Source organism: Trifolium pratense, linkage group LG7 (assembly GCF_020283565.1).
Source record: "Trifolium pratense cultivar HEN17-A07 linkage group LG7, ARS_RC_1.1, whole genome shotgun sequence".
In the NCBI taxonomy this organism is placed as follows: Eukaryota; Viridiplantae; Streptophyta; class Magnoliopsida; order Fabales; family Fabaceae; genus Trifolium; species Trifolium pratense.
Genome location: NC_060065.1, coordinates 18,658,831 through 18,683,169, shown reverse-complemented (window position 1 = coordinate 18,683,169; position 24,339 = coordinate 18,658,831). Strand labels below are relative to the sequence as shown.

Sequence of the window (24,339 nt, the reverse complement as noted above, 5' to 3'; positions counted from 1 at the left end):
AATTATTGATTTAATCACAATTGGTATACTTGTCATAGTGGTTGAAAATATTGCCTTGCACTGAAAGGTTGCGGGTTCGAATCATAGTCAAGACAAAATTGTTTATTTTTTAATAAAAATTGCAAGATAAAATGGAGGGAAAACAGAGAAAACAAATTAGGGTTTAAAGTTTGCTTATGTATACAAGTTTATAATATAAAAGATAAAAGATATATAAAGATATAAAGATTAATATACTTATATATTATTATATAATAATATAAATAAAATAAACTTGTTCAAAAAAATATAAATAAAATAAATAAATATATACTATGTGAGTATGAGGCGGGGTGGGTACTAAGGTACCCGCACCCATACCCTCTCATTTTTATGGGTAATTACCCATACCCATGTCCGTACCCAAAATGCGGATTTTTACTCTACCCATTGTGGGTATCCAATGAGTATGACTCAAATTGTCATCCCTACGAGTGTAGAGTCTATGGTAAAACAAGCAGGAGTGATAGATTGTTAGCGCCCAACCCCCGGACCACATAGAGATTCAGACTATCAGCCCCACTATAACATACACACTAGAGAGAACACATATCACAGTTGAAAGGGAAGACAGTGACCCACCCTAGGGGGGCCGGGGGGAAGAAACCCTGGAATACCATTATGGAAATGAAAAATTTCCGATACCAATATGTGAAGGAACGCTGAGTGATTGATCGATTTTGATTGCAATGTATGACATTTTAGCAAATTATGAGGACTGAGTGCACACATAGACTTGCGAAAACCCGCACTGAGGTTTACTTTGAATGTATAAATTTCTAATGAGTTGTTATTCCGTCTATAAAAATGAAGAATTTATCGAGAAACCATGTATATGAAATATGTAAAACAAAATTATTAGTGGAATAAACACGGCTCTTTCTCATTGGTGCCACATCATGATGATGTGTTAATTACCCATGTTTTTTTTAAAGGAAAACCAAACATCTTAATCTTCTTCCTTATTGTTCCAAACAAACACTTTAGTTTAGAGATTATGGTTTCTCCTTCGTCGTCTTCTTCTTCTTTTGTTGGTCCACTCCTCCTTGCTCCAAACAATGGTTATAAGGTTTGGGAAGACCCATCTTTCATCAAATGGAGGAAAAGGGACCCACATGTTCATTTACAGTGCCATGAATCTGTTCAAGGTCATACATAATCTTTTTTGCATCTAAAAGTTTATTTTTTTAATTCTTTTTTCTTTTTGTTTTCAAAAGGGTGTATATCTAATTTCCCACAAAATTGTGTTTTTTTCCCTTCTCAAATTCTAATTATGTATTTCATATTTTTAAATGTCTGCAATATTGGCAATTGAGTGAAACCATTTTAAGATAAATGAAGCGAGGATTGACTGTGGTTTTGGAGATAAATGATCACTTAGTGAAATTTGTATAATGTCTGTGAATTACTTTTTATATGGATTAAACCCACATGAGTTGGTGCATTGGTATTGGCTTGGGATCTGCCAGTGTGCTCCTCTTGAGGTCTGAGGTTCAATTCTCTCTGGTGCCAATTTGAGTGGGCTAATTTAGCTTCTTCAAAAAACTTTTTATATGGATTCCCTTAGTTTTGTTTTTGAAATAAATAAGGCCTTAAGTTGTTATTGTATAATAATTTTTTATTATATGTTTCACAATTTTTGTTAAATAACGAAGCACAGACACTCCTCAGATTCAGATTAGACGTGTCGTGGTGTCGGACACGCGTCAGTGTTAGACACCGACACGACACCTACACTTGAATTATGTTATTTTTTTCAAATTATTATCATTGTCGATGTGTCCGTGTCGTGTCAGACGTCCGTGATTGTGTCCATGCTTAATATTGAATTTTGTGATATGGATAGGATCTCTTAAATATTGGTATCAAAGAAGCAAAGTAGATTTTCTGGTTTCTGAATCTGCTGTTTGGAAAGATGATGGTGTTAATGGAGCTCTTGCTAGTGCTGCTTTTTGGGTCAAAGACTTGCCTTTTGTTAAATCACTGTCTGGATATTGGAAATTTTTCTTGGCTTCTAATCCTAGTAATGTCCCTACTAAATTTCATGAAAGTGAGTTCCAGGATTCAGAATGGAGTACTTTACCTGGTAAGTGCATGTGTTATGCTTATATATATAATTCATTTGCACGTGCCACGCGGTGTATATCTATTACTCTTCTGCAGATAGCAGCTTTAGCTGCGCTAGTGTATGTGTTATATATATATATATATATATATATATATATATATATATATATATATATATATATATATATATATATATATATATAAAATTCATTTGCACGAGCCACGTGGTGTATATCTATTACTCTTCTGCAGATAGCAGCTTTAGCTGCGCTATAACATAACAGAATTTGAACAAATAGCTATTTTTCCACTATACTTTATTTAGTATGAAGTGTTGTGAAATAGCGGCTATAGTAGTGCAATACAATTGTTGCATAGCGGAATTCAAAGAAACCACTATTTTCCATGATCTGTGATTGACAACAGTGGCAGCTGTAGTTTCCTTAGAAAGACTAGCTTGCTTTGCCATAGTACTATATGTTTGTGAGAGTGAAGTGTTGCGGTGTACTTTGTATTTGAATTGATTGATTCATGTCTTTTTTTATCCTCATAAGCGCTGAAATAGTCATCTATGTCTAATTACTTTCCTCAAAATTGGACAGTTCCTTCGAATTGGCAACTGCATGGATTTGACTGTCCGATATATACAAATGTAACATATCCATTTCCACTTGATCCTCCTTTTGTTCCTACGGAAAATCCTACTGGCTGCTACAGAGTAGACTTCCATCTTCCTAAAGATTGGGAAGGTATGATCCAATTCTTGTAACATTGTTAAACTTTTTCACCTTTTGTTCATCAACATATACTATGACTGAATTTGGTGTTCTATTTGGATTTTTTTTAGGCGTGTCTACTGTGCATTGTACTTTAGATACTGTTCTTGCAAACACCGTTTTAGAATGGTACTTGATCAGAAATGCTCTGAAGTCAAGTCTTAGAAGTATAGTGAATATGTGAAAAGTGATGATTTAACCTTACGGCTCTAGGTTCCTATGTATAAGCCTCCAGCTAACGGGTAGCACTATAATTCCGCATGATGGGTGAGGGGCAGTTAGCTCCGCTCCTTCGACGTGTCCCCATGTGTTCTATTATTGAGGACCTATCCGTTTCTGCGTGACTTAGTCCATCCTTATCTGATTGATTACCGGTAGAGACTACATGGGCTGGTCATCTAGGCATATTGGGCCTCTTACCGTAAAGGCAGGTCTAGCCCAACCGAATTTCTGGGTCTCGCCCAGTCCAGATACAATTATGAATATTTATGATGTATTCTACAATGAATTTGGTGAACTAATTTTTTTTTTCTCTGATGTAATCAATGTCATTGACTACTGAGAAAACATGAGTTGTTATTGTGAGTGATTATAGTTCTTGATGATGCAAGTATTCCAAGAGTTATTTCTGTAATCTTTTCCGGTTTTTTTCAGTATCTTGTTTTGCAAAACTATTGTCTATTTTTTTTACTTTGATGAATTGCAATCCTGTCAGTTTTTTATCCATTACGTTTTATGCTTTTTACATTTCATTTTAATAACATTCATAGGATTGTTATAGGTAGAAGAATTTTGTTGCATTTTGAAGCAGTTGATTCAGCCTTTTGTGCATGGATAAATGGGCATCCTGTAGGATATAGGTATAACTCTCTTTTTCTATCTCTGCTACGCGCAATGCATACTTACAAACCCTATGACGTATTTTCTGGTGGTTGATATCTTGCTTCTGTATTTTCAACTCAATTAATATAAGTAGGACATAAAGAAAATGTAAGAGAAAATGTTAGTAACAGCAATGATAAGTTGGTAACTGGTGTTCACCAATCTTGCAGTTGTCTAAGCATTAGATGTTCATGTACCATCTTGTCACTTCTAATGCAAATATGGCGTTAAACAAAGCAATAAGACATTAGGTATTCTATGTTTTTCTCATTATTAGGAATTGAACTCGATACTTTTGAGGTTTACATCACCCACACACACACTGTACACCAACCACTTGCGCTAGACCCTGGTGACCATTGGGTATTTATTTATGTACTAATGCTAAACAAGGTGTTATATATGTGGGCGTAAAATGTGTTATTACATAATTTCTTTGAAGAGAGAAGATACTATGAATGAAGCATCTAAATCAAGCAACTGTTGGTTTTATAACATAAGCTTTATTATTTTGCAAGGACAGTCAAGACAGCAGGCTACCTGCAGAGTTTGAAATCCCTGATTTTTGTCATCCCTGTGGTTCGGACCTGAAGAATGTTCTGGCCGTTCAAGTGTTTAGATGGAGTGATGGATGCTACCTTGAGGATCAGGATCATTGGCGGTTATCTGGCATCCACCGTGATGTTCTTCTTCTAGCAAAGCCGGAGGTTTGTTTTCTCTAAATTTCTACATAGCTGCTATTTGCATCTTGTCTCGTTTATGAACGGCTTTCTCATCATAGTAAGTAAATACATATTCTCAAAGGATTCAAAGAAAGACGATAATGTTCAGATATGATATGACAATCAAAATGTGATGCTGACATTTTTTCAGTATTATGATGACTTGATGAGATTATATAATGTTTAATAGAACAAATTAAGAGTACAGATTAGATACCGAATGCACCTCATTTAAGATTAGATATCCTGGAAAATTCAAGTTGAGAATAATTTATGTGTATCTTCTTTAATTTTTGTTTTGACTTTATTTTTTCTGCTTGATGTTAACATCTTTCAAATATTTTGCATGTAGGTATTTATCACTGACTATTTCTTCAAATCAAATCTTGCTGAAGATTTTTCTTATGCGGAGATGCTGGTAAGCATCGATATTTTATGAAAATACTCTTTTGTTATTTTTCATTTCATAATTATCATATATGTATCTGTAACTAGTCTTGTTTATAGAAGATTTGACCGAAATCCAATTTTTATTAAGACTCTGCCACTTTTGTTGTTTGGATTGTAAAGTTAGATGCAATTATGCAAATATATAAGTATTTTTTTTTTAATTAACCCTCTGGTTCCTAGGGGAAGGGGCCCCTGGTAATCTAGAGTTCGGCCGCGAGCTAAGTAAAGCCCGGCCAAGAATTGTTCCCACCAGGAATCGAACTCGAGTTATATAAGTGAATTAACCTGCATTTTACCAAAATTGTCACATATTATAATTAATATTATGAAATTCAGATTAAGTTGATATTTATATATGTATTTAACTCTTGTTTCAGAAATCTGAAATTATCAAACTCATGTATACATTACACAGGTTGAAGTAAAAATAGATAGATTACAAGATACATCAATTGATAATGTTCTTACAAACTACACCATAGAAGCTACGCTATTTGATTCTGGAAGCTGGGAATCTCCTGATGGAAATCCTGATCTCCTTGCATCTAAAGTAGCAGACATAACATTCCAACCAACAACTGCACCGTTAGGGTTTTATGGTTATACGCTCGTGGGAAAACTACAATCACCAAAGCTTTGGTCAGCAGAACAGGTGAGGAATTTCAATCACTTTTATGTGTTTGGATAGAATTTATTCATTAATTAGTGATCCAATGATTTTAAAACAGTGAACAACAATTTAGATTAAGTTACTATTGACAAATACTGTTAAAGTTATTATTGAATATTTTGCGTCTGATGCTTAAACCATCACTATGATCTTGCTGATGTTTACCGAGTTTCTTGCCATGTCACCTCTTTCCTATGTAATTTTTATCTCAACGGCTATTTTTCCATAGCCAATGAGTAATAGGGCAGATACAGTTTTGAATGGAATTCCTTATGTTTTTTTTTTTTTGTGATTAAATGTTAATTTTATGTTTAAATATTCTGAAAGCTTCGTACGACTGTTTTTGCAGAACATTCTTGGCCTCTCTTTTACCTATTCGGTTGTCGAATGACATTTTATCTTGTTTTCACTTGTCACAGCCATACCTCTATACATTAGTTGTTGTCCTCAAAGATCAATCTGGCCGTGTTCTTGACTGTGAATCTTGTCAAGTAGGGTTTAAAAATGTATCTAAAGCCCACAAACAACTGCTTGTTAACGGACATCCCGTTGTAATTAGAGGTGTGAACAGGCATGAACATCATCCGGAAGTTGGAAAAGCAAACATAGAATCCTGCATGATCAAGGTACTTGTCTTTTACACTCATTGCAAGTCGGTTTTATACGAAAGAATTGAGCCCGATATAAAAACCTAATATATGTTGAATCATTACTTGATAAGTCTCACCACTTTATCTATTCATGGTGGACAACATTCTAGATGTCTTCACTTTTACGACTTTAATGTTTGATTTGCCAACAGGACTTGGTCTTAATGAAGCAAAACAATATTAATGCCGTGAGGAACAGCCATTACCCTCAGCATCCACGTTGGTATGAGCTATGTGATTTGTTTGGCATGTACATGATAGATGAAGCCAATATTGAGACACATGGGTTTGATTATTCTAAACATCTCAAGCATCCTACTTTGGAACCAATATGGGCAACTGCAATGTTGGACCGTGTGATTGGCATGGTCGAGAGGGATAAAAATCACACATGCATTATTTCTTGGTCTTTAGGCAATGAATCTGGATTCGGAACAAATCATTTTGCTATGGCTGGTAGATACTTCCATTTAAGTTCTCTTTTTTTTTTTTTTTGTTAATTTTTTAAAATTGCTTATGAATATTATTTATTGATCTTTTTCCCTTCTGACTGTTAATGCGTAAGGTTGGATTCGAGGAAGAGATTCTTCGCGGGTGATACATTATGAAGGAGGTGGATCAAGAACTCCATGCACTGATATTGTGTGTCCTATGTATATGCGTGTTTGGGACATGTTGAAAATTGCCAACGATCCTACCGAAACACGTCCTCTGATACTGTGCGAGTATGATTTCAAATTTCATGCTGACAATATAACCACTTGACATCTATTTTCCATATTGTTTTCATTTCAATGATAGATAATTATAGCTAAAAATTATTTGTGATGCGCAACTCAAATGGCAGGTATTCACATGCTATGGGAAACAGCAACGGTAACCTACATATATATTGGGAAGCCATTGACAATACATTTGGACTCCAAGGAGGTTTTATATGGGATTGGGTTGATCAGGCGAGTGATCTTCTAATACTATAACCAATCGATGAACGATTAACATTGCTTGAAAATTGAACGATTTCATCTGGATTCTGACAAATAATGTATTTTGATTGGATATAGGCTCTGCTGAAGGTTCATGCAGACGGTACAAAACGTTGGGCATATGGTGGTGAATTCGGAGATATTCCTAATGACTTGAATTTTTGTTTGAACGGTCTTACGTTTCCTGATCGAACTGCTCATCCTGTTTTACATGGTAAATTGACAGATTGTCTCATTTTGTGGCACACACCGTCACATGAGTTCGTTCAATGCATTTTTCATAGGTTTATACATTTTTTGTAATGACTTTGCTTTTTTGTTTTTTCAGAAGTCAAGTACTTATACCAACCAATCAAAGTGAATTTAAATGAAGGGAAATTAGAGGTACTTGTAGTTCGATAAAATTTGTGTGTTTCCTAAGTCAAATATGTAGTTGGTACTTGGTATTGGTAATTCATTTTAGTTTTTATTTTGCAGATAAAAAATACTCATTTTTTTCAAAACACAGAAGGGTTAGAGTTCAGCTGGTATATTTCTGCCGATGGATACAACCTTGGATCTGGTAAGCTGAGTCTTCCCTCAATAACGCCGCAGAGCAGCTATGCCGTCGATTGGCAATCAGGTCCATGGTATTCTCTTTGGAATTCATCGTCATCGGAAGAAATATTCTTGACAATAACCGCTAAGCTTTTAAACTCTACGCGCTGGGTTGAAGCCGGTCATATTGTTTCTACTGCTCAAGTTCAACTTCCTGCTAGGAGAGACACTGTTCCCCATGTAAGGGCCCGTTTAATTTTCATGTTCTTGTTTTCATTTTCACTTAACTAATAAACATAAGAGAATATAGATCAAATATTTTCCACACCATTTTATTTTATCATATTTGAAAACAAATGTAACAAATTTTGAAATTTTCAAAATGTCAAAACACTGTTTCCATTGTTTCTAAATATTCGTTTTCCTCCAGGCAATCAATATTGGTGGTGGCACTCCAGTTGTCGAAACACTTGGAGATACAATCAAAGTCAGTCAGCAAGATGTTTGGGACATAGCATTGAACACTAAAACAGGTTTAATTGAAAGTTGGAAGGTAAAAGGAGTACATGTTATGAATAAGGGAATACACCCTTGTTTCTGGCGAGCTTCCATTGACAATGATAAAGGAGGAGGTTCTGATAGTTATTTGGCGAAGTGGAAAGCTGCTGGAATTGATAGTGTCCACTTTATTGCTGAGAGCTGTTCTGTACAGAATACGACAGAAAACGCAGTTAAAATCTTGGTGGTTTTCCATGGTGTTACCAAGGGCGAGGAGGGTTCTCTCTCTAACCAAGACAAATCAAAGGTTCTGTTTACAACAGACATGACATATACTATTTATGCTTCCGGGGATGTGATTTTGGAATGCAATGTGAAACCAAATGCTGATCTTCCTCCCTTGCCACGTGTGGGAATCGAGATGAACTTGGAAAAATCGTTGGATCAAGTAAGTTGGTATGGAAGAGGGCCATTTGAATGTTATCCAGATAGAAAGGCTGCTGCTCAGGTCGCGGTCTATGAGAAGAATGTGGATGAGTTGCACGTTCCTTATATTTTTCCCGGTGAATGTGGTGGTAGGGCAGATGTTAGATGGGCAACATTCTTAAACAAAAATGGTTTTGGAATATACGCTTCAAAGTATGGTAGCTCTCCATCCATGCAAATGAGTGCAAGCTACTATAGCACTTCGGAACTTGATCGTGCCACACACAATTATGACCTCGTTAAAGGAGATAGCGTTGAGGTACGTATAATATAACCTGCATTAATGTTATTATTTTTTTTATAGAGAAAATATTAGTATATTAGTAATTAGTATTTTTCTCCTTCACGATGGTTTAAACACCGACTGTTTAACTCCTTCAACTCTTTTAACCCTTGACTCAAACCAGTTGAGCTGCCTCAACCCCTCACAACCGCATCAATATTAATGCATGTGTTCATTTCAGGACTGGGCAAAAAGTTGTGGATATTGCACCTTGTTGCCCTTGTTTTCTGGGTCCAATTATAGTTTCCTCTGTGTTTAAAAATGAGTGGCAAATTTCATCCTTAATTTAGCCATCCATTTTATGGTGATTACTGATCAGAGTGGAAATTAGCATAATGCTAACAGATTAAGGTGTAAATGTGATATCCTGTTTTTCTAGGATTAGGCAAAAAACTGATTTTGTGTCCAATGAATAGGATGGCAAAGTTCAATATTTCGCAACAAGCACGTAGAAGTGCATATTTGAAACTAGATGCAAAGTGCATTCATTCAACTTGTGCTACAAGCAATAGTGATCTACAGTATACAGTAATTTTTATTTAGTGTCACAACTTCGGTATAAAATGTTAGGTATAAATCTGTTTTGATTCCTGCAAAAAGAAATTGTTTTGTTTTTAGTCATTGTGAATATGTAACCTTTTGCTTTTGGTCTTTGTTATGTTGTTTTATTACTTGTAAAATTTAATAATGTTAGATGATATTACCATCTTTGATCTCTCTGGTGTGTCGGATTCTCATTGTTTGATGATATTACATTTACAGATTCATCTAGACCACAAGCACATGGGAGTAGGCGGAGACGATAGTTGGTCTCCATGTGTCCACGATCAATATTTGGTTCCCCCGGTTCCATTCTCTTTCTCCATCAGGTTATCTCCGGTAACTTCAGCTACTTCCGGTCATGACATCTACAGATCTCAGCTTCAAAACTCTTGATTTCTTGACTCACATGACGTGATACTTGAAGATACATTATCCAGAAGAACACCAAAGACTAGCATGTTCATGAAGGATATCAATAAAATTCAAAGCTGTTGATGTAAAAAAGAGACATTCTCATGCAATCTTTGTGGTGGTTAGTACCTTTGATGAAATGTGTGTGGGAGGACAATGATCTTGGTACAATTTCACATATTGGTTAATAAATGTGATGTAACTCTTATGAATAATTTATTGTTCTCTAATCTTTGTGGTGGTTGTGCACACAAAACTCAGCAAAAATAAGTAAGGGAAAATAACATTAACTAGGAAAAAACATATTACAACTTTTTTGTACATCATGTCTGACCTGATTTTAATAGTAGTAATAGATGTTGAGATTTAATAGTAGTAATATATATATAAGCTCAAGAGTTAATTTTTTGTATCAAAAAAAGAAGCTCAAGAGTTAAATTTAAATATAGCATTAGGAAAAATGTAAGCTAATAAAAAAGAATATCAATGAATTCATTTAATCAACAAATTTATAAACTAGTCAAATCTCTTGTAAAGTAAAATAAAATTTCTCAAATAAGTCTAATATGAATTTTTTTTAGAACTTGTTAGTTCGCATTCTTCAAGCTACTCTTCTTCGATCTCCATAAAGGATACAGAACACTCAGAAATGAAGGAAAAAAAAACCTTCCAAGTACACTAAAATAAATACAAAAATATCTTCCTATTAGCCAGATCATGCATGATTTTGTTTGCATATTCATCTAGGTGTTGGTTTAATTTATGGATCACGATTCCCCGCAATTGATAGTACAAATTGCAACAAAAGACATAATTGGGAGATATATGTTAGGTGAAGAAAAGACCAAAAACACCTTCAATAATAGTGCAAATGCAAGAACTAAAGAAAAAGTAGAGAATCTTATTCATCATGCGCATGATTACTTACATTTTCATCACGGTTCACCATTCCTCAAGCACACTATTATGCAAATCAAACTAAATTGGTTTTTTGGGAGATCATTATATTATTATTAAAGTGATTCATGAATGGAAAAACAAACTCATTATTGTGTATTGTCATTAATCAAGCTTTCAAAACTGCTACAACAAGTGTAAGAAAGCCTTCTAACATCATATCACCAGTGTTGTTAATAGCAGATCGCGGAGAATAGCGCATTGCCAAAAAACCGATATGGGAAATATCGGATAGCGTAGTGGGCAAATGGCGGAAGTCGCAAAGCGGTTAAAATAAGTGATTATATATAAAATAAATGATATTACAAAAAAAAAATTGACTAACATTATTAATCTGAAAATCTCAAATTCAAACAACTAATAAAGCAAAAAGCAGAAATTAAAAACAACTTAAAACTCAAAAGTTAAGTAGTTCAAACATCAAAACAACTAAAATAAAATACAAAAGTATATATGAAAAAAAAAATGGGAGACCAAGGTGTTAATTGTCTAAGTTTAAAGTTATAACTAGTGGAATTTATAGTTTTTTCAAAAAATAATGAAAAATTCTATGTGATTATTTAGGGATGGCAATTTGACTCATACTCATTGGGTACCCACAAAAAATACCCATAATGGGTAGGGTAAAAACCCGCATTTTGGGTACGGGCATGAGTATGAGTAATTACCCAAAACATGAGCGCGTATGGGTGCGGGTACCTTAGTACCCACCCCGCCCCATACGCACATAGTATATATTTTTTTATTTTATTTATATTTTTTTTGAACAAGTTTATTTTATTTATATTATTATATAATAATATATGTATATTAATTTAAATAAAATACAACACTATTAAACTATTACATATTTTTAATAAAAAATGTTTATTTATAACACAATGCAAACAAAATGTGAGTATGTCATAAAAAATATGAACTTTAATTTACCATGAGATTAGTAATAATTTTGTTTATAATTGTCATGAGTCACCATTAAAATCTTTAAATTTTTTTAATTTTATTATAATAATATGATATTTTATAATTGATCTATTTACTTTTAGCAAAAGTGCGGGTAACAGGTACGAGTATGTGTACTTGGGTACCCATAGGGTATGGGGACGGGTACAAAGATTGTTACCCATGCGAGTATGGGAATGGGTACGTGTATTTTTTTAAAGTGCGGGTATGGGTACTATAGTACCTTACCCATTATCATCCCTATGATTATTTTAAATTCATTTATTTTATAAATAATTATAAATATAACACATGTTAAAATTTATTAGCATTTTGTATTCTAATATATATATTCATTGTCACATGACATGCATGATTCTAAAATTCATATTTAATACATGATGATTGACATGTATGATCCTAATAGTCATATTTAATACATAAAAAGTAAGGAACGTCAATTGTGTATGATTTGTTCACATCTCATGTTTCTAATGCAACTCCAGCGTTATGGAGGGACAAACTTAATCAACATAAGGCTGATAAAATCTCAAATTCAAACAACTAACAAATCAAAAAATACATGAGAAGAGAAGTGGGTGATTGAGACAGGGGTTATGAAATATGAGAGTCGATAGTCGGTTTCTTTACCTATATGTAGTGGGTTTAGGCCCACCAACTCAGCATTCACTCCACCACTTCATTGTTTTTATTTATTTTTAATATGGTTCAATAAATAGCGGCTATACCGGTTTATGAGAAAAACAACGCTATTTTGAGCATAGCGAAATCAAGATGCCATACCGACTTTTGTATCGGATAGTCAAAATTTAGATACGCAATACCGGTATACCGGCGCTATATCAGATATTTAACAACACTGCATATCACAGACAAAATTGTTTAGAAATTGTCTGCATAAACACATAGCACACTGCTAATGAGAATTCCCTAACATGTAAGAAAGCCTTCTAACATCATATCACAACAAAATTGCTTAGAAATTGTCTGCATAAACACATAGCACACTGCTAATGAGAATTCCCTAACATGTAACAAAACAGGACAATATATTATTCTAAGAATTATGATAAATTACAACCATCCTTGCAAAGACAGTGTTTAGAGAAGGACTGAAAACCATCCATGAACGCACGCAGTAGGCAGAAGATATCCTCACAGTCCACATATCCTAAATTTTTCTATTCGCTCAAAAGCCACCGCTACAAGTGAATTTCAATAATGGAAGATTTACATTACACATTCATTGACATGATTTGACGAGCAAGACCAGGATCTTGTTGTAACAGCTCTCTCAAATTGTTTTCCACCTCTGCAATCTGCTTCTCCAAATATTCTCTTGAGCTCTGTTCAAAGCCATGTTTACTATATTAGAAATTTAGCTAAAGCAGTTATTTTTGTTTCACTTTTGAAATTTAAAAAGTTTAGGAAAGTTAAGGGAAGGACATTTACCTGTAATGAGGTAATCGAAGTTTCACTATCTTTGAACTTGTTCTCTTGTTCATTCATCAATGTTGCCTTCGTCTCTAATACAAACCTGGCCACAATGTTAAGAGTGTATTAGAGTATGTCATTTATATTTTCTAAACAGCCCATATAACTGAAGCTTTTGTTCTCTAATTCATAGCATGTTCAAATAGGCGGCCACAACTCACGTTTTACCTGCAAAAATAAATAAATTGAGTCATGATATTTCTGAAAAAAAACTAGGGAATCTATGAAATAGAATTCTAAATACTTGTAGGATTATTCCATAGATATTTTTTACATACCAATGGATTTGTAAACATTGGTATCATCAGGAACCTGCTTCAGCTCCTCCATTGTCAAAAAAGCACGCTTTTTATCTGTTTCTTTGGAACGTATCTGGTTTTGCACCTGCATGCAAGGGGATAATATAAACTTAAAGAGTCTCATGCAACCCCTACTATGCACATAAATCCCAGATGCAAAATAAAAATGTCAAGGTTTCCTTTTTTTTTATAAAACTCTTCAAAATAAATAAAATTACAATTTTTTTCAGAACTTGGATATAAGTATTCACTATTAGATTTGTTCAATGCACTCACATCCTAGTGCACACAAGTAATAATACTTAAAACACAACAACTTCGAACTCCTAGAGTCAGCGATAGTCACTCTTCTACAACACAATATCTTCTGGTACTATCAATTACTCAAAACGGAAGAGCCCAATTTCGGTATAAGCACACTACATACAGGCAGAATTAACTAAAATATTAAGATAATATTAAATTGTCTTATTTAATCATTATTTTAATGCATCTTGAATTATTAATTGAGTGTGTCTACACTATCCTTTAGCAAATATCCTATTTTTATGCATTCTTCTCTTTCTTTTATAAATCTTTCGCAAGAAATAGCATTGCTCTTTATGAAAACTTCTTGGGATATGATAACTAGAATTGACCCAAACACAACCTTGATAAAAAAACTTGAATTAAAAAAAAATCCCTTCAGTACCTTTCACTTTTTATGAAGGTACTTCAACCTTTACTTTTCAGTATCCAATAGTCAATACTATATAGCACTGACACTTCATACTCAAGATATATCTGGTGTTAAACAAGTGTCGGTGTCTAACATCAACACATGTTACATTCATTCACTTTCATTTTCTCAAATTATTACGGGGGACCTAAATGTCAATGTTGTATCCTAAGTCAATACTTCATAGTCAATACCTATACATTGCCAATACATACACATACTTCCAAATTCCAACTATATTTCACTATCTTGTCATGTTATAGCTTCACTTCTTAAACCTTGCTTACATTGTGACAAGATAGTACAATATTGAAGTTCTAACATTAAACTCTTCCTAAATTTCTAAGTTTATATTTCAAGTTAACATGTGACTAGATACTAATCACTAATTTGTCAAAAAAAAAAAAAATACTAATCACTAATTACTACCACAACCCTCAGAAAAACAGAAGGGTACCCAAGATAATTCGCAGCATAAAGTTCACTTATTCAGCTAAATTCAAATAAAATATCAATAATTATGATATTAATGATGATAAATAAAAACAATAGTAACTGAAAATTAAGAGAAATTTACACAAACCTGCTTTAATTTCCTTGTGGTTTCTATCATACGACCTTGAATTTCAACGAAAGCCTGCATTTTTGGATCAAACATGAAAAAAAGAGTAAGTTAGAACAATAAGAAAGGGATTGCGTAAATAAAAAATTGAAATCGAAATAGAACAAAAAGGGGATTGCGTTGTTACGGTTTTGATGGATTCGTCAGCCATATGAATGAATGGAAGAGATAATTCTTCGATCGGAAAACGAAGTGCAGATTTGAATTCAACTGTCAAAACCCTAACGTCACTAAATCAGGAAGGAAAAGAAAAAGATGCTCTTGATGTTTAAACGCAGCGTTTTATTCCTAATTTCAATTAATCTGGTTCGACGGTCCATATTTTATGATGTTTGAGGACCGTCTGATTAATTGAAATTGACAAATAAGATTTGGTGTCAAAATTGTTACTGACATCTGGTGTGTCAACGACATGACATAAGACATTAAATTTTTGTATGTGAAAACTAGTTATGAACCCGTGCTTCGCACGGGTTAAAATTACCTTATAACTTTGCAAAATTTATTAACGACATATAGAAATGTGAGAATATCATATGCAATTTTTAAATGTTTGAAAACAATAACTATAAATACGCAAATGAAAAAAACATATAAACACGCAAATGGAAAAATAAAATAAAGATGAACTCATAAATTGAAATTGCATTACTTAAGGAATACAAATCATTAATTCAAGTTGTTCATAGACAGAAGCATTCAAAATATTACAAACTTAAGTTGTAACAACAAAAGGCACATATCCTTCATATAGTAGATTAAAGCAATGTTGACAGCTTGATATAGTAGAATAAAGCACAAATCCGTCACTACGAAAACAAAATCATATTAGTTATTTGTGTCATTGTTAACAAATTTGACACGTGATGACGTTAGTCATTACATGGAAATAAAGACCATTTTCAAGTGTTTTTAGAGGTTTTTGACCTAAATCATGAAGAATGAAACATTGATTTGAAGCTACATGCGAAGAAAGATAGCAAATGAAAATTGGTGGATTTTATAGTATTTTTACGCCTAAAACGGAATTCTTTCCGCCTGGGGCGGAAATTTCACTGAAGAAGCTGTTTTGCTCACTGTTTTGCCGTTTCAGGCGAAATTCTTGTGCCTGAAACGTAACTTTTTGCGCCTGGGGCGGAAATTTTGTGCCTTAGGCGGAAAACGTTACTTTTGATCAGTTTATAAAAGGGAAACATCAGATCTGGATCATTATCGAATTTTTGACACTGAGAACAGCATTTGGAGCGATTTGGAGGATCAAGAGCGACCAAGCAAGGATTCAAGTGTGGAAACACATCAAGATTCTTCTTGTAATTATGCTTTCTTTCATTTTAATTGATGTAATTTTTGAATTTGCAATGTCTAGCTAAATTCTCATGATTGGTCCTTAGGTGATTCTAATTACTTTTGATCTTGAATTATGTGATTGTCATATGATATGATTAATGAATTACGAAGTTAGTTTCTATTGATTGTTCTTTGTGCTTAATGCTTTGTATGAATTCGCGACTTATATGATGATTGCAATGATTTGTTTTACTATGACAATAGAAATAAATCATCGATCTAGGAATGATTAATCAATTAACTCTGACTTAAGACATTTTGGATTGTTAATTGAGATTAAAGGATTAAAGATTATAAACCTCAATTGATCATAGATTACCTAAGACATTAGGGATCGATGATCAAGGGAGATGATTATGTTACCAAGACATTGGGCATAATTATTTTTGATTTAATCTAATCGTGAAACTAAAGTTGAGTAATTTGTAATCATACATGAAATTACCAAGAAAAATAGTAATTAGATGACCCAAAAAGGATCAATCGCTTTTCTTACATCAATCTAAACACCAAAGCAATTCCAAAGTTTAAAAATTTGAACTTGAAACCAAACAAGAACCCCCCTTTTACAATTTATGTCAATTTACATGAGTATGTCTTCAATTTACAATTGATTTACAACAATCCCTGCGGAAAGAACGATTTTATTATACTACTTGACGGCTATTTAGTACACTTGCTAAATCTCTATCAAGTTTTTGGCGCCGTTGCCGGGGATTGTTGATTAAATCAACAAGGCAATTGAGTCATACTTTTAAATTTTATTGTTTTATTGATTAAGTTTTTGTTTATTGGGTAAATGATCATTTACCCCCCTGTAAAATAAGTAAATTTTCGTTTACCCCCCTATGCAGATTTTTTTTCTGTTTACCCCCCTGCAAAAAATAGATTCACTCATTTTGCCCCCTGTGTGTACAGCAGGACATGTGATTGTGCAAATTTGCTGACGTGACTTGTACACGTGGAAAAAACATTTATATTTATTTTTAACTTCCACGTCAGATAATATTTTTTTCAAAAAAAAAATTTAAATGTTTTTTCGTACAAAATTAATAAAACGAATTTTTTTTCCAAAATAAAAAGAAAATCCTACAAATAAATTTTTTTTCCCTACAAATAGTTTTTTTCGTACAAAATTATTATTTTTTTCCTAAAATAAAAAAAACGAATTTTCATATTTTTCTCCCAAATAAAGTTTATTTTCAAAATAAAGATATTAAAAAATTATTTTCAAATCTTTTTTATTTAAAAAAAACAGAATCTTCGCCGGTTTGCTTCCACCGTCGTGATCATATTCGTCGTCATCTTCTTCAATCACCGGAATCGTCTTCTACTTCGTTATTGTCTTCTGCTTCCTTCTATTTTTCTAGTTTTAGGACAAATGATTTTGGTATAAGAGGAAAATACGAATAATGTTTTGTTTTTAAAAAATAAAGATCATGTTTTTTTAATTCAAAAAGATTTGAAAATAAATCTTTAAAGTTTTTATTTTGAAAATAAACTTTATTTTGGAGTAAATATTTATTTTGGGAGCAAAATAAGAAAATTCATTTTTTTTGTTGGAAATTTTTTTAAATTCTTTGTAGGAAAAAAAATTACTTTTTTGCAGGAAATGTTTTAAAAAATTTTGTAGGAAAAAAAATTTATTTGTAGGATTTTTTTGGGAAAAAAAAAAGAAAATCCGTTTTTTTATTTTGTAGGAATTTTTTTTAAAAAAAATATATTATCTGACGTGGAATTTAAAAAATAAATATTAATTATTTTTTTCACGTGTACAAGCCATGTCAGCAGATTTGCACATTCACATGTCCTGTTGTACACACGGGGGGCAAAATGAGTGAATCTATTTTTTGCAGGGGGGTAAACAGAAAAAAAATCTGCATAGGGGGGTAAACGAAAATTTGCTTATTTTGCAGGGGGGTAAATGATCATTTACCCTTGTTTATTTTAATTATAAATATATATACAAAAAAAAAAATAAGTTCTGAATTTTATTTTCATTTTCATTCTTGTGTAGTGCAGTTGCTTCTTAAGGTATTTTCTGGTTGTTTATGCAAGGTAGGAAAGTAGCAAGAGAACTTGTCTTTGATCCTGAAATAGAGAAAACAGCTAAAGCAAACAGGAAAGCAGTTCGGTTAGCCCGAGAGGTTGCCCGGTTAGCAGGTGTTGCCCAAGAAGGTAGTGAAGAAGTGGTTTCTAGTCCAAACACATCTGACAACGAAGCCAACATCATGGCTGGAAATCCACCACCACCTCCACCAGTTGTGCCTGAAAGGACATTAGGTGACTATGGCCAAAGAAACAACGGAGAGCTGGCCAATCTGGGTTTTCAACCAAGGAATCATGTGTCATTTGATATCAAGAATTCAGTGCTCAGCGCCCTCAAAGAGAATCAATACTCAGGGGCAGAAACACAATGTCCAAATCTCCACCTGGAGCATTTCTATGAAGCTTGTGACTATACAGACCCACCAGGAGTATCTGAATCATATAAAAGATTAAGGCTTTTCAAGTACTCGTTAACTGGAAGAGCTAAAGACTGGCTGGACACAATACCACCTAACACCATCACTACTTGGCAAGAGCTAGAGATGAAATTCATGGATAGGTACTTTCCAATTCATAAGTATCTTGAAAGAAGAGCTGACATTACAAGTTTTGAGCAAGGAGACTCCGAAACATTGTATGATGCCTGGGAAAGATTCAAACTGTGCCTGAAGAAGTGTCCTAAGCATGGGCTCGATAGTCATACTCAAATGCAGCATTTCACACAAGGATTGAGAGCTCAAACTAGAATGTTTCTAGATGCATCGGCAGGTGGATCTTTGAAAAATAAAAATCAAACTCAAGCTAGAGAGTTGGTGGAATCCATGGCTCAAAATGAATACAGAGTTGAAAATGATCGTGGTGCAAAGAAGAAGGCAGGCATGATAGAGCTTGATACTCAAACTGCTCTTTTGGCCCAATCTACATTGATGAATTCTCAAATGGCAGCTGTGTTGAAACACCTCACTAGCACTCCTAATGCCCAAATGCCAGTCATGGCAGCTAATGAAGTGAAATGTGATTTTTGTGGACAAGGGCATGCTAATTGCCAATGTTTTCCTGAAGGGTCAGAAGAGGCAAAGTACCTAGCCAACTTCAAAAGGAACAACCCAAAGTATGATCCTTATTCAAACACTTATAACCCAGGTTGGAGAGATCATCCAAATTTTGGTTGGGGAGGAAATCAAAACTCAAATCAATCTCAACAACAATCTTCTTCACAAAACTCTCAACAAAGGAGACCTTCTCAATTAGAGGATACACTTACTCAATTCATAAAGGTTACTCAAGGGAACTTTGAAGCTATGAAGGTCAGCCAAGATCAAATGAAAGCCAACCAAGATGTTGCCAACAAGAATCATGAAGCTTCAATTAAGAACTTGGAAACTCAAGTTGGGCAATTGTCAAGGCAATTCGCGGCTACTCAAAATAATGGTTTTGAAGGTTCTACAAAGGATAATCCGAGGAATGAAAGTTGCAAGGCGATTAATTTGAGAAATAGAGTGGTTCCTTCACCTGAGATTGTAACGAAGAAAAAGAGTGAGTCTAGTGTTGAGGGAGTGAAAGAAAAAAATAATGTTGAGGGAGAAGTTGAAAATGAGAATGAGGGAGAAGTTGAGAATGAGTTAGAGAAAATGATTGAGAGTGAGAAAGAGGAGTTAGTTGAAGAGGAGAAAGATAAAAAAATTGAAAAAAAGAATGATGAGAAGTTAGTTGAAAAGAGAGGCAAGGGTGTAGAGGAGAAAGAAAATTCTGTCCATGCTAAATTGCCATATCCGCGCAAGAAGAAGGCAAAGGCTAATGATCACCAACAATTCAAAAAGTTTATGAAGATGCTTCATGATCTCCAAATTAACATTCCTTTTGCTGAAGTGTTGGAACAGATGCCTGTCTATGCCAAATTCATGAAGGAACTTATGACAAAGAAGCGGAAACCTCTTGACGATGATACAGTGGAGATGACAGAGGAATGTAGTGCCATAATCCAAAAGAAACTTCCTCAAAAGAAGAAGGATCCTGGAAGCTTTACCATACCATGTTCAATAGGTAACATCTCTGTTGGTCGAGCTCTATGTGATTTAGGAGCTAGCATCAACCTAATGCCATTGTCAATGATGAAGAAGATACCCGGAGCTGTTGCAAAACCCACAAAGATGCAGCTCTCTTTAGCTGATCGTTCTATTGTACATCCTTACGGTGTACTTCATGATGTGTTGGTAAGAGTTGCGGAGTTTGTTTTTCCGGCGGATTACGTCATCCTTGATATGGAAGATGATGCAGATGTAGAACCATTGTTGTTGGGTAGACCATTCTTAGCTACCGGAAGAGCATTGATTGATGTTGAGATGGGAGAACTTATGTTGAGAACACATGGGGAACAAGTCATGTTTAACGTGTTCAAAGCTATGAAACACCATGATGATGAGCCACAATGTTACAAGGTTGACGTGATTGAAGAAGTGGTAGAAGATGTCTTAGTGGAAGAAACACCATCCTTACCTTTAGAAAGAGTAATTGTTAATTCCATCGATGATTTGGAAGAGGAATGGGACAAGGAGATTGAAATTTGTCTCCGTCAGCTTGAATCATGTAAAGCAGAAGAAGCACAAAAAGATTTTGAAAATGTGTATGCTGTGGAAGAGAAAGCTAGTGGTAAGGAGGACCTAAAAGTTACTATTCCGGAGTTGAAAGAGCTCCCCCCTCACTTAAAATATGTTTTCTTAGGAGAAGATGCTTCACAACCGGCAATCATAAGCAGCAGGTTGAGTTCTTTGGAAGCAGAGAAGCTAACTAGAGTCTTGCGAGAAAATAAAGAAGCCATGGGTTGGAGCATCTCTGATTTGAAAGGGATTAGTCCCGGATTCTGTATGCATAAAATAAAAATGGAAGATGAATACAAACCTGTGGTGCAACCTCAAAGAAGACTAAATCCAACCATGAAAGAAGTGGTGAAGAAAGAGGTTCTTAAACTTCTAGAAGCTGGTATGATTTATCCAATCTCGGATAGTGCGTGGGTTAGTCCTGTCCATGTGGTCCCGAAAAAAGGTGGTATGACAGTTGTGAGAAATGAAAAAAATGAACTGATACCCACTCGCACCGTCACTGGGTGGCGGATGTGTATAGACTACAGGCGGTTGAACTCGGCAACAAGGAAGGACCAGTTTCCTCTTCCATTCATGGACCAAATGTTGGAAAGGCTTGCAGGGCAGGCCTATTATTGCTTTTTGGATGGATATTCTGGGTACAATCAGATTGTGGTAGACCCAGAGGATCAGGAGAAAACAGCTTTTACTTGTCCTTTTGGAGTCTTTGCTTACCGGAAGATGCCTTTCGGGTTGTGCAACGCACCGGCCACATTCCAACGGTGTATGCTATCTATTTTTGCTGATATGATGGAGGACACAATCGAGGTATTTATGGATGATTTTTCTGTGTTTGGTAAGTCTTTTGATAAATGTTTAGCCAATTTGAATGCCGTATTGAAGAGATGCATAAGTACCAATTTAGTTTTAAATTGGGAAAAATGTCATTTTATGGTTAAAGAAGGTATTGTGCTTGGACACAAAATCTCTTCAAAGGGCATTCAAGTTGACCAAGCAAAGATAGAGGTTATTAAGGAATTGCCCCCTCCCGTTAATGTTAAGGGAGTGAGAAGTTTTTTGGGTCATGCCGGTTTCTATCGGCGTTTCATCAAAGATTTTTCGAAAATAGCAAAGCCCTTAAGTAACCTCCTTGTGAAGGAAAATGAATTTAAATTTGATGATGAATGTTTGAATGCTTTTGTTGTGATTAAAGAAAAGTTGGTCACCGCGCCCATAATTGTTGCACCTAATTGGGATCTCCCTTTTGAATTAATGTGTGATGCGAGTGATTATGCGGTTGGAGCGGTGCTTGGCCAACGACATGCGAAATTTTTCCATGCTATATATTATGCAAGCAAGGTTTTGAATGAAAACCAAATCAATTACACAACTACTGAAAAAGAGTTGCTTGCAATAGTATTTGCTTTGGAAAAATTTCGCTCTTATCTGATTGGATCGAAAGTTGTTGTTTTTTCAGATCACTCGGCACTTAAGTACCTCCTCACAAAAGGCGACTCAAAGCCTAGACTCTTGAGGTGGATACTACTTTTGCAGGAATTTGATTTGGAGATAAAAGACAAGAAAGGTGTGGAGAATGTGGTCGCGGACCATTTGTCAAGGTTAGAAAATCCAATGGTGACCACAAAAGAGAAGTGCATTAACGAAGAGTTCCCGGATGAAAAATTGCTGATGGTTTCTAAAAGGCCTTGGTTTGCTGACATGGCTAATTTCAAAGCAGGAAATGAAATTCCGGAGGACTATTCCTATCAACAAAAGAAGAAATTCTTTAGAGATGCTAACTTCTATTTTTGGGATGATCCATACCTATTTAAGGTGGGGCAAGATGGCTTGATCCGTAGATGTGTTGATGAAGAAGAGGCGCAAAGCATAATGTGGCATTGCCATAGTTCTCCATATGGTGGTCATCACAGTGGTCCACGAACAGCAGCAAAGGTGCTTCAAAGTGGTTTCTTTTGGCCGACACTGTTTGCAGATTGTGTAGAGTTTGCTAGAAGATGTGATAATTGCCAGAGGACCGGCAATGTTTCAAAGCGGGATGAGATGCCTCTAAACCAAATGCTCGAAGTAGAACCTTTTGATTGTTGGGGGATTGATTTCATGGGACCTTTTCCATCTTCACGGTCTAATCTTCATATATTGGTGTGTGTAGATTATGTTACAAAATGGGTGGAAGCTATTCCTTGCCAAGCGAATGATTCTCATACCGTGGTGAAGTTCCTTAAAGAAAATATTTTTACTCGGTTTGGGGTTCCTAGAATTCTCATTAGTGATGGAGGCAAACATTTTTGTAACAAATACTTGGAGAATGTCTTGGAGAAATACAATGTCAAGCACAAGGTGGCCACTCCATACCATCCTTAGACAAGTGGACAAGTTGAAGTATCTAACCGGCAATTGAAACAAATTCTGGAGAAAACGGTTTCTACTTCAAGGAAAGACTGGTCAATGAAGCTTAATGATACACTTTGGGCTTATAGAACCGCGTTCAAGACACACTTGGGGTTCTCTCCGTACCAACTAGTTTATGGCAAATCATGTCACCTACCGGTTGAGCTAGAACACAAGGCATATTGGGCTGTGAAATTTTTAAATTTTGATGCAGGTCTTGCGGGTGAGAAGAGATTGCTTAAGCTGAACGAACTTGAAGAATGGCGGATGCAAGCATATGAAAATGCCGTGATTTTTAAAGCAAGGACAAAGAAGTATCGAGATAAAGGGTTGGTAAGAAAGGAGTTTAAGAAAGGACAGCAAGTCTTGTTGTTCAATTCTCGTTTAAGGTTATTCCCGGGTAAGCTGATGTCTCGGTGGTCTGGTCCGTTTGTCATTAAGGAAGTTTTTCCACACGGGGCTGTGGAAATTTTTACACCAGGAGAGGAGGAGAAATCTTTCAAAGTAAATGGACAAAGACTCAAGTTTTATAAGGGAGGAGATTTTAATCGCCACAAGGTGGCAGTACTTTTCAAAGACCCTTGAGGTTTCGAGACCGTCAAGCTAATGACGCTAAAAGTAGCGCTACTTGGGAGGCAACCCAAGGTTTTATTTAACCGTAATAGTTTTTCTTTTGATTTTTTGTGTTTTGCAGGTCAAATTGAAAAAAAAGAGGAGTGTGAAAAGCGTACAACCAGGAAAAATTACGTTTGGGGCGGAAAAAATGGAGCCTAAGGCGTAAAAATAAGGATGAAAAGTAGGTGCTCTCTGTTTTGCCGTTTGGGGCGGAAAAATTGCCGTTTGGGGCGGAAAAATTCTGAAGAAATTGGGTTGCTCACTGTTTTTACGTTTTAGGCGGAAAA

The 24,339-nt window shown here is 34.8% G+C and overlaps 3 protein-coding genes across 3 annotated transcripts; 2 read left to right on the top strand and 1 right to left on the bottom strand.

Moving 5' to 3' along the window:
• Positions 1–840: 840 nt before the first annotated feature.
• Positions 841–10,379, top strand: LOC123893758 (beta-galactosidase). The gene is made up of 16 exons (XM_045943557.1): positions 841–1,187; positions 1,886–2,125; positions 2,709–2,855; positions 3,664–3,742; positions 4,288–4,471; positions 4,839–4,904; positions 5,352–5,588; positions 6,026–6,232; positions 6,409–6,712; positions 6,822–6,981; positions 7,104–7,212; positions 7,321–7,456; positions 7,571–7,626; positions 7,720–8,019; positions 8,210–9,022; positions 9,809–10,379. The coding sequence occupies exons 1-16, from the start codon at positions 1,037–1,039 to the stop codon at positions 9,980–9,982; spliced, it is 3,363 nt and encodes a 1,120-aa protein (XP_045799513.1). The 5' UTR covers positions 841–1,036; the 3' UTR covers positions 9,983–10,379.
• A 2,479-nt stretch (positions 10,380–12,858) lies between these two features.
• On the bottom strand, positions 12,859–15,336 carry LOC123893757 (prefoldin subunit 1). Its single transcript, XM_045943556.1, has 6 exons — positions 15,181–15,336; positions 15,015–15,068; positions 13,693–13,798; positions 13,576–13,582; positions 13,373–13,457; positions 12,859–13,266 (listed from the first exon to the last, which is right to left on the bottom strand). The coding sequence occupies exons 1-6, from the start codon at positions 15,202–15,204 to the stop codon at positions 13,156–13,158; spliced, it is 387 nt and encodes a 128-aa protein (XP_045799512.1). The 5' UTR covers positions 15,205–15,336; the 3' UTR covers positions 12,859–13,155.
• Positions 15,337–23,494: 8,158 nt separating this feature from the next.
• Positions 23,495–24,022, top strand: LOC123895999. Its single transcript, XM_045946459.1, has one exon. The coding sequence runs from the start codon at positions 23,495–23,497 to the stop codon at positions 24,020–24,022; it is 528 nt and encodes a 175-aa protein (XP_045802415.1).
• Positions 24,023–24,339: the final 317 nt, after the last annotated feature.